This window comes from Durotheca rogersii (genome assembly GCF_024521655.1).
Source record: "Durotheca rogersii strain YMJ 92031201 chromosome Unknown GGS23scaffold_138, whole genome shotgun sequence".
In the NCBI taxonomy this organism is placed as follows: domain Eukaryota; kingdom Fungi; phylum Ascomycota; class Sordariomycetes; order Xylariales; family Xylariaceae; genus Durotheca; species Durotheca rogersii.
In genome coordinates, this window is record NW_026251369.1 from 1 (window position 1) to 10,670 (window position 10,670).

General features: G+C 28.2%; 3 protein-coding genes across 3 annotated transcripts; all 3 read left to right on the forward strand.

Annotated features, from left to right (window-relative positions):
• Positions 1-209: 209 nt before the first annotated feature.
• GGS23DRAFT_591649 (uncharacterized protein) lies at positions 210-1,200 on the forward strand. The gene has a single exon (XM_051517761.1). The coding sequence runs from the start codon at positions 339-341 to the stop codon at positions 876-878; it is 540 nt and encodes a 179-aa protein (XP_051366895.1). The 5' UTR covers positions 210-338; the 3' UTR covers positions 879-1,200.
• Positions 1,201-4,710: 3,510 nt separating this feature from the next.
• Positions 4,711-5,702, forward strand: GGS23DRAFT_591650 (uncharacterized protein). The gene has a single exon (XM_051517762.1). It carries the CDS (start codon positions 4,841-4,843, stop codon positions 5,378-5,380), a length of 540 nt encoding a protein of 179 aa, XP_051366896.1. The 5' UTR covers positions 4,711-4,840; the 3' UTR covers positions 5,381-5,702.
• Positions 5,703-9,213: 3,511 nt separating this feature from the next.
• Positions 9,214-10,206, forward strand: GGS23DRAFT_591651 (uncharacterized protein). Its single transcript, XM_051517763.1, has 2 exons — positions 9,214-9,650; positions 9,709-10,206. The coding sequence occupies exons 1-2, from the start codon at positions 9,344-9,346 to the stop codon at positions 9,882-9,884; spliced, it is 483 nt and encodes a 160-aa protein (XP_051366897.1). The 5' UTR covers positions 9,214-9,343; the 3' UTR covers positions 9,885-10,206.
• Positions 10,207-10,670: the final 464 nt, after the last annotated feature.

Sequence of the window (10,670 nt, forward strand, 5' to 3'; positions counted from 1 at the left end):
TTATTAAAATGGTTTCTAATTAGAGGTTATTCAGCTTTAATGTGGATTTCAAATTAACATGATGTAAATACCCTTCTATACCCACCCAATTGGATAGACATTCCGAGATTTACCCTCTACAAGGTAATAGTACAATACTGGTTTGAATATTTATTAGCAAAATTTGTGGTTGTGAGCTAAAAATAAAAAGTGGCGTGTTTTATTCCATTCAAAGACACCCGTCAATCAAAGAGTGAAGTTGATGAGTTAGCTAAGAAAGAATTTGAAGAAAAATGGTGTAAATTATTCAAACAAGTGGAGAGATAAACCTAAAAGATTCTGTGGAATTTAATAAAATAATGAAAGATGAGGTAATATCACCTAAAGCTTATAAACCATTCACAAAAATAATCACAGAATTAGTTCGAGAAAGAAAGAAACATCCGAAGGGTACTTTTGATAATTTGATGTGGAAGTTAATAGCTAACGCTTTATACGGTTCAACAGCTACTGGTGTTGGAGGAAAACGAAAATTTGATGCCCAAACAAAAACTACTAAAGTAATGGAGGGTGGTGAATTAACAAACCCTTTAATTTGTGGTTACATAACAGCTTTCGTGCGAGTAGTAATAGGTGAATGTTTGAATAATATTAAAGATATGGGAGGTAAAGCAGTATCAGTAACAACGGATGGTTTTATAACTGATGTAATAAATTTAGAAGAAAAATTGTTAAATTTACCACTGAATAAAACCTTCTTCTTTAGATTGTTTAAAACCTTTAGAGAAGTGATTTCCGAGAACCCTGATGAGAAAGCGTTAGAAATCAAAAATGAAGAAGGTGGATTAACACAGGAGGGTGGTGAAGAAAAAACAAAGGAAATGGGTTTACTATCTTGAACAACGAGAGGTCAATTAGCATTTAATTCTGGTATAAAAGCAGCAACTGGTTTTCAATCAAACGATTATAAACTTAATCATTTAAAGGAAATTTTGTTAGATATTTTTAATAACGGTAAAACTAATTATGAATATATTCAAACCAGTCTACGTTCAGCTAAAGATATATTCATTAAGGGAGGTCATGTTGTTTTAACAATGAGGGATCAAACATTTCAATTAAATTTTGATAATAAACGAAGAATTGATAATCAAAACAATTTAAATCCAACAAACTTTTTATTAGATAGTTTACCTTGAGATACAACTCGAGATTGCCAACAAGTTAGACAATTAATTAAAAATTTAAACCCAACATCTTATAATTACCTATTAACAAAATCTTCAGGTAAAAAATACAAAAATGTATTTGAAACCACAGTTAGAAATTTTATTAAAAGTTTATTCCGAGAAGATAATCTATTTGGTTTGAGTATAACTGATATAGGTAATTATAACGATTTAATAAATTTAATAAAAAGTTTTGAACCTTGTAAAGACTTAAAAATTAGTAAAAGTTCCATATCACATTTAAAGGGTCGAAATGCTGTTTTATACGCTGTCAAAGATGTTACACAGAATAAAGATTTTATTAACTACATAAAAAGCAAATACCCAAGTTTTAATTCTGAAAAATTCTTCAAAATCTAATAGCTTGAAAGCTAAAAATCTAATTAGAATAATTAAGAAGGTTATTAATACAAAAAATGTTTAGTGAAATGGTGTGTTAAACTACATCATTTCATACGACGGATAAGCAAAATTTAAGCTTAAGAAGTAAACCTAAGAAGTTTTAAAACTCAAAAAAATCTAAGGTCCGAATTTTAAATTTTACACTATAAATTTTTAGTTCTTGACTAGAGTTGACATTTTCGGAATTTTTTATCAAAATTCTCGTGTCAAAATAATGTCAACACCATGCACTCGTCTATGCAACTACCTGGCGTGGGACAAAAGACAAAAGATTAACGTGTGTATCACGACAATTCTTTGAATTAACTTATTATTATTAAGTATTCAATATCATCAAATATCTTTTAAGTTAGTTTGGCTTTAAAGTTATTCAAAAAAGCGTTAAGATTAAAAGTTTTACCGCAAATTTCAAACAAAACAAATAAATAAATAATATGCTAGATAAATCAACAAGTAAACTTTTTACATTTTCTAATGCCCGAAATTTATCGGAGATTGTCAATAAATTTTGTACTTACCTATTTCAAAAATCCTCAATTAATTTATTCGCAAAACAGGTTAAACTTGCGGTAGATATTCGAAGTTTAATTTGTATTAACTTAATAAAAACAGGCGTTGGTTTCTATCCCCACGAATTGATTAAGTTTTATTCGCTAGTTAACGTTCATTTTTCACCTGGAGGTAACTACCTCGAATCAAATCTTAGAAATTTAATTTTTGATTTACACTTAGCGTTCATTTATAAGGTTTTAGCTTTCAATGGTAATTCCGTTATCTGTTTACAAAATTTTGTATTAATAAACTTTAGGCTTACTAACCTTCGAAAACTCTTAGATATTTTAATGAAAGAACTTCCACAAATATGCTTTTTGAAAAAATCAAAAAACATAGTTTACAAGTTTTTTCATTATCCTCTATTGTTTAATTACCTTCTAGTTGTTAAACCAACATTGGGAATAATTTCAAGATTAAGATTTATTTTAATAAACTATAACAACAAATAGATGAACGAACAACATTTAAAAATGTATTGTTTAAAATTTAAAGAAGATGGTGTTTCATTAGAGCTCGATGTTAAATCTGTTGAAGATTTAAAAATTATTATAGAAAACTTTAATCAGTTATTAAAAGAATTATCTAAGTTAAATTCTAATGGGTACTTAACTCAATACTGTAATATTCAGATATTAGAGGATATTTATAAAGCATTGAGATTAGACGAACAATTCATTGATTACGAGAAAGGTTTAGCTACCGGGGATATTACAGAAAATTTCAAGGGTGAAAAGAAACCTCTAATACACATAGAAATTCAGAAATGATTACACCAGTTTTTAATGCTCATACTATTCAAAGAAAGTTTAAAACTATATTTAAAATTTGAAAATTTAAAAGATGAGGAAGATGTGGATGATGTAGTTATTGATATGCTGGTTTTAAATCAAAGGTTAGAACGTTTTTTAGATCCCTGCATCACACGTCGAATTAGAAAACAAGGTTTTACTATAACACAAAATTTCAATCAAAGCTTTGATACCGAATTTGAATTAAGTAGCCACAAAAGGGATACTAATGAATTATTATCAGTCCAGTTAGCTATGAATTGTAGGTTAGAAATTTGTGTTCCTTATGAACAAGACTTTGTTATAGAATATATAAACCCACACACTAACGAAGTATCACCTTTACAGATTAATAAATATAATAAAAATCAATTGGATAAACTAACAATTTTAATAGGAACTGCTATAAAGGAATGTAAAATAGTAAAATACCCAAAACATTTAATTATTCAGAATAGGGTGGTCGACATGTTTAAAAAGCTTCCCGATGTTAATACGCTTGACGACAAGCAGAACACACGAAAGTTTTACCAATTTCCTTTTTCAGAGATAATTGAATCTATGAAGTATTGTAAAGAATATTCCATGAAAGAGTTATTAAAAGAATCAGAAGTTATGTCTGAAAAATTGATTAATAAAAATACATTAATTGTTGAAAAGATGTTAGATGAAGCGTTTAAAATTGGAAATTTTAAGTCTAAACTGGATAAAAGTTTTTCAAAAAGTAATTCTCGATTTAGTTTTTATTATGAGGGTGAGAGAGTGTCTTTCACAGTTAGAAATAATTTAATACTCTGTAGTCATTTAACAAATGCTGATTTAGCTAATTTAAAAGATTTTGATGATTATAAGGAGAAATTATCCATCGTAAGTAAAAGTTTCGTTACTTTAGGTAGGGGTATTTCATTACCTCAAATTAAATTTAAACTTCATGTAAGGGATACTATTTTGTTAGCTCCAGGAGGTTCAAAATCTTTAGCTAGTATTGGTAAAATCTATGGTGAAGAATATAAAAAGATTGATTTAAAACATTATCGAGGAAATATGAAACAACTATTGAACGAAAATAAACAATTATTCCATGATTATGCTATGAGAGATGTGTACATTGTATTAAAACATGTTAACGAGATGGAGTTATTTTATAACAAATTACACCGTAGAGGTATACCGCTAACAACTTCAACTTTAAGTAAAGCTTATGTAAAAAATACTTGGTTAAAAGATAATTATGATGGTTACCAGCCTGATAAATATTATACATTTGCAAAAAACTCGCAATTTTTTACACCCCATGGTATAAATGCTACCAAAGTAACTGGGTTACAAATAAACCATTTTATAGCTAGTTATAGAGGAGGGAGAAATGAATCTTTTATGTATGGTTTGGATAAATGATTAAATATAGAAAAACCTGATAAAAAATGAGTTGATTATGATTTAAGTGGAGCTTATCCAACAGGTATGATTTTTATGGGAGACCCTGACTATCGACGAGCGTGAATTTTAAACGATCGAAGTCTAAATAAAATGGATGAGAATTTATTAAAATGGTTTCTAATTAGAGGTTATTCAGCTTTTAATGTGGATTTCAAATTTAACAGTGATGTAAAATACCCTTCTATACCCACCCAATTGGATAGACATTCCGAGATTTACCCTCTACAAGGTAATAGTACAATAACTGGTTTAGAATATTTATTAGCCAAAAATTTGGGTTGTGAGCTAAAAATAAAAAGTGGCGTGTTTATTCCATTCAAAGACACCCGTCAATCAAAGAGTGAAGTTGATGAGTTAGCTAAGAAAGAATTTGAAGAAAAATGGTGTAAATTATTCAAAACAAGTGGAGAGATAAACCTAAAAGATTCTGTGGAATTTAATAAAATAATGAAAGATGAGGTAATATCACCTAAAGCTTATAAACCATTCACAAAAATAATCACAGAATTAGTTCGAGAAAGAAAGAAACATCCGAAGGGTACTTTTGATAATTTGATGTGGAAGTTAATAGCTAACGCTTTATACGGTTCAACAGCTACTGGTGTTGGAGGAAAACGAAAATTTGATGCCCAAACAAAAACTACTAAAGTAATGGAGGGTGGTGAATTAACAAACCCTTTAATTTGTGGTTACATAACAGCTTTCGTGCGAGTAGTAATAGGTGAATGTTTGAATAATATTAAAGATATGGGAGGTAAAGCAGTATCAGTAACAACGGATGGTTTTATAACTGATGTAATAAATTTAGAAGAAAAATTGTTAAATTTACCACTGAATAAAACCTTCTTCTTTAGATTGTTTAAAACCTTTAGAGAAGTGATTTCCGAGAACCCTGATGAGAAAGCGTTAGAAATCAAAAATGAAGAAGGTGGATTAACACAGGAGGGTGGTGAAGAAAAAACAAAGGAAATGGGTTTACTATCTTGAACAACGAGAGGTCAATTAGCATTTAATTCTGGTATAAAAGCAGCAACTGGTTTTCAATCAAACGATTATAAACTTAATCATTTAAAGGAAATTTTGTTAGATATTTTTAATAACGGTAAAACTAATTATGAATATATTCAAACCAGTCTACGTTCAGCTAAAGATATATTCATTAAGGGAGGTCATGTTGTTTTAACAATGAGGGATCAAACATTTCAATTAAATTTTGATAATAAACGAAGAATTGATAATCAAAACAATTTAAATCCAACAAACTTTTTATTAGATAGTTTACCTTGAGATACAACTCGAGATTGCCAACAAGTTAGACAATTAATTAAAAATTTAAACCCAACATCTTATAATTACCTATTAACAAAATCTTCAGGTAAAAAATACAAAAATGTATTTGAAACCACAGTTAGAAATTTTATTAAAAGTTTATTCCGAGAAGATAATCTATTTGGTTTGAGTATAACTGATATAGGTAATTATAACGATTTAATAAATTTAATAAAAAGTTTTGAACCTTGTAAAGACTTAAAAATTAGTAAAAGTTCCATATCACATTTAAAGGGTCGAAATGCTGTTTTATACGCTGTCAAAGATGTTACACAGAATAAAGATTTTATTAACTACATAAAAAGCAAATACCCAAGTTTTAATTCTGAAAAATTCTTCAAAATCTAATAGCTTGAAAGCTAAAAATCTAATTAGAATAATTAAGAAGGTTATTAATACAAAAAATGTTTAGTGAAATGGTGTGTTAAACTACATCATTTCATACGACGGATAAGCAAAATTTAAGCTTAAGAAGTAAACCTAAGAAGTTTTAAAACTCAAAAAAATCTAAGGTCCGAATTTTAAATTTTACACTATAAATTTTTAGTTCTTGACTAGAGTTGACATTTTCGGAATTTTTTATCAAAATTCTCGTGTCAAAATAATGTCAACACCATGCACTCGTCTATGCAACTACCTGGCGTGGGACAAAAGACAAAAGATTAACGTGTGTATCACGACAATTCTTTGAATTAACTTATTATTATTAAGTATTCAATATCATCAAATATCTTTTAAGTTAGTTTGGCTTTAAAGTTATTCAAAAAAGCGTTAAGATTAAAAGTTTTACCGCAAATTTCAAACAAAACAAATAAATAAATAATATGCTAGATAAATCAACAAGTAAACTTTTTACATTTTCTAATGCCCGAAATTTATCGGAGATTGTCAATAAATTTTGTACTTACCTATTTCAAAAATCCTCAATTAATTTATTCGCAAAACAGGTTAAACTTGCGGTAGATATTCGAAGTTTAATTTGTATTAACTTAATAAAAACAGGCGTTGGTTTCTATCCCCACGAATTGATTAAGTTTTATTCGCTAGTTAACGTTCATTTTTCACCTGGAGGTAACTACCTCGAATCAAATCTTAGAAATTTAATTTTTGATTTACACTTAGCGTTCATTTATAAGGTTTTAGCTTTCAATGGTAATTCCGTTATCTGTTTACAAAATTTTGTATTAATAAACTTTAGGCTTACTAACCTTCGAAAACTCTTAGATATTTTAATGAAAGAACTTCCACAAATATGCTTTTTGAAAAAATCAAAAAACATAGTTTACAAGTTTTTTCATTATCCTCTATTGTTTAATTACCTTCTAGTTGTTAAACCAACATTGGGAATAATTTCAAGATTAAGATTTATTTTAATAAACTATAACAACAAATAGATGAACGAACAACATTTAAAAATGTATTGTTTAAAATTTAAAGAAGATGGTGTTTCATTAGAGCTCGATGTTAAATCTGTTGAAGATTTAAAAATTATTATAGAAAACTTTAATCAGTTATTAAAAGAATTATCTAAGTTAAATTCTAATGGGTACTTAACTCAATACTGTAATATTCAGATATTAGAGGATATTTATAAAGCATTGAGATTAGACGAACAATTCATTGATTACGAGAAAGGTTTAGCTACCGGGGATATTACAGAAAATTTCAAGGGTGAAAAGAAACCTCTAATACACATAGAAATTCAGAAATGATTACACCAGTTTTTAATGCTCATACTATTCAAAGAAAGTTTAAAACTATATTTAAAATTTGAAAATTTAAAAGATGAGGAAGATGTGGATGATGTAGTTATTGATATGCTGGTTTTAAATCAAAGGTTAGAACGTTTTTTAGATCCCTGCATCACACGTCGAATTAGAAAACAAGGTTTTACTATAACACAAAATTTCAATCAAAGCTTTGATACCGAATTTGAATTAAGTAGCCACAAAAGGGATACTAATGAATTATTATCAGTCCAGTTAGCTATGAATTGTAGGTTAGAAATTTGTGTTCCTTATGAACAAGACTTTGTTATAGAATATATAAACCCACACACTAACGAAGTATCACCTTTACAGATTAATAAATATAATAAAAATCAATTGGATAAACTAACAATTTTAATAGGAACTGCTATAAAGGAATGTAAAATAGTAAAATACCCAAAACATTTAATTATTCAGAATAGGGTGGTCGACATGTTTAAAAAGCTTCCCGATGTTAATACGCTTGACGACAAGCAGAACACACGAAAGTTTTACCAATTTCCTTTTTCAGAGATAATTGAATCTATGAAGTATTGTAAAGAATATTCCATGAAAGAGTTATTAAAAGAATCAGAAGTTATGTCTGAAAAATTGATTAATAAAAATACATTAATTGTTGAAAAGATGTTAGATGAAGCGTTTAAAATTGGAAATTTTAAGTCTAAACTGGATAAAAGTTTTTCAAAAAGTAATTCTCGATTTAGTTTTTATTATGAGGGTGAGAGAGTGTCTTTCACAGTTAGAAATAATTTAATACTCTGTAGTCATTTAACAAATGCTGATTTAGCTAATTTAAAAGATTTTGATGATTATAAGGAGAAATTATCCATCGTAAGTAAAAGTTTCGTTACTTTAGGTAGGGTATTTCATTACCTCAAATTAAATTTAAACTTCATGTAAGGGATACTATTTTGTTAGCTCCAGGAGGTTCAAAATCTTTAGCTAGTATTGGTAAAATCTATGGTGAAGAATATAAAAAGATTGATTTAAAACATTATCGAGGAAATATGAAACAACTATTGAACGAAAATAAACAATTATTCCATGATTATGCTATGAGAGATGTGTACATTGTATTAAAACATGTTAACGAGATGGAGTTATTTTATAACAAATTACACCGTAGAGGTATACCGCTAACAACTTCAACTTTAAGTAAAGCTTATGTAAAAAATACTTGGTTAAAAGATAATTATGATGGTTACCAGCCTGATAAATATTATACATTTGCAAAAAAACTCGCAATTTTTTACACCCAATGGTATAAATGCTACCAAAGTAACTGGGTTACAAATAAACCATTTTATAGCTAGTTATAGAGGAGGGAGAAATGAATCTTTTATGTATGGTTTGGATAAATGATTAAATATAGAAAAAACCTGATAAAAAATGAGTTGATTATGATTTAAGTGGAGCTTATCCAACAGGTATGATTTTTATGGGAGACCCTGACTATCGACGAGCGTGAATTTTAAACGATCGAAGTCTAAATAAAATGGATGAGAATTTATTAAAATGGTTTCTAATTAGAGGTTATTCAGCTTTTAATGTGGATTTCAAATTTAACAGTGATGTAAAATACCCTTCTATACCCACCCAATTGGATAGACATTCCGAGATTTACCCTCTACAAGGTAATAGTACAATAACTGGTTTAGAATATTTATTAGCCAAAAATTTGGGTTGTGAGCTAAAAATAAAAAGTGGCGTGTTTATTCCATTCAAAGACACCCGTCAATCAAAGAGTGAAGTTGATGAGTTAGCTAAGAAAGAATTTGAAGAAAAATGGTGTAAATTATTCAAAACAAGTGGAGAGATAAACCTAAAAGATTCTGTGGAATTTAATAAAATAATGAAAGATGAGGTAATATCACCTAAAGCTTATAAACCATTCACAAAAATAATCACAGAATTAGTTCGAGAAAGAAAGAAACATCCGAAGGGTACTTTTGATAATTTGATGTGGAAGTTAATAGCTAACGCTTTATACGGTTCAACAGCTACTGGTGTTGGAGGAAAACGAAAATTTGATGCCCAAACAAAAACTACTAAAGTAATGGAGGGTGGTGAATTAACAAACCCTTTAATTTGTGGTTACATAACAGCTTTCGTGCGAGTAGTAATAGGTGAATGTTTGAATAATATTAAAGATATGGGAGGTAAAGCAGTATCAGTAACAACGGATTGGTTTTATAACTGATGTAATAAATTTAGAAGAAAAATTGTTAAATTTACCACTGAATAAAACCTTCTTCTTTAGATTGTTTAAAACCTTTAGAGAAGTGATTTCCGAGAACCCTGATGAGAAAGCGTTAGAAATCAAAAATGAAGAAGGTGGATTAACACAGGAGGGTGGTGAAGAAAAAACAAAGGAAATGGGTTTACTATCTTGAACAACGAGAGGTCAATTAGCATTTAATTCTGGTATAAAAGCAGCAACTGGTTTTCAATCAAACGATTATAAACTTAATCATTTAAAGGAAATTTTGTTAGATATTTTTAATAACGGTAAAACTAATTATGAATATATTCAAACCAGTCTACGTTCAGCTAAAGATATATTCATTAAGGGAGGTCATGTTGTTTTAACAATGAGGGATCAAACATTTCAATTAAATTTTGATAATAAACGAAGAATTGATAATCAAAACAATTTAAATCCAACAAACTTTTTATTAGATAGTTTACCTTGAGATACAACTCGAGATTGCCAACAAGTTAGACAATTAATTAAAAATTTAAACCCAACATTCCTTATAATTACCTATTAACAAAATCTTCAGGTAAAAAATACAAAAATGTATTTGAAACCACAGTTAGAAATTTTATTAAAAGTTTATTCCGAGAAGATAATCTATTGGTTTGAGTATAACTGATATAGGTAATTATAACGATTTAATAAATTTAATAAAAAGTTTTGAACCTTGTAAAGACTTAAAAATTAGTAAAAGTTCCATATCACATTTAAAGGGTCGAAATGCTGTTTTATACGCTGTCAAAGATGTTACACAGAATAAAGATTTTATTAACTACATAAAAAGCAAATACCCAAGTTTTAATTCTGAAAAATTCTTCAAAATCTAATAGCTTGAAAGCTAAAAATCTAATTAGAATAATTAAGAAGGTTATTAATACAAAAAATGTTTAGTGAAATGGTGTGTTAAACTACATCATTTCAT

Bases quoted from the DNA above. Each gene is read 5' to 3' on its own strand.
- GGS23DRAFT_591649 (XM_051517761.1), top strand. From the start codon at position 339: ATGAAAGATGAGGTAATATCACCTAAAGCTTATAAACCATTCACAAAA.
- GGS23DRAFT_591650 (XM_051517762.1), top strand. From the start codon at position 4,841: ATGAAAGATGAGGTAATATCACCTAAAGCTTATAAACCATTCACAAAA.
- GGS23DRAFT_591651 (XM_051517763.1), top strand. From the start codon at position 9,344: ATGAAAGATGAGGTAATATCACCTAAAGCTTATAAACCATTCACAAAA. The intron at 9,651-9,708 runs GTAAAGCAGTAT...TAAATTTAGAAG, and splicing joins TAATATTAAAGATATGGGAG to AAAAATTGTTAAATTTACCA.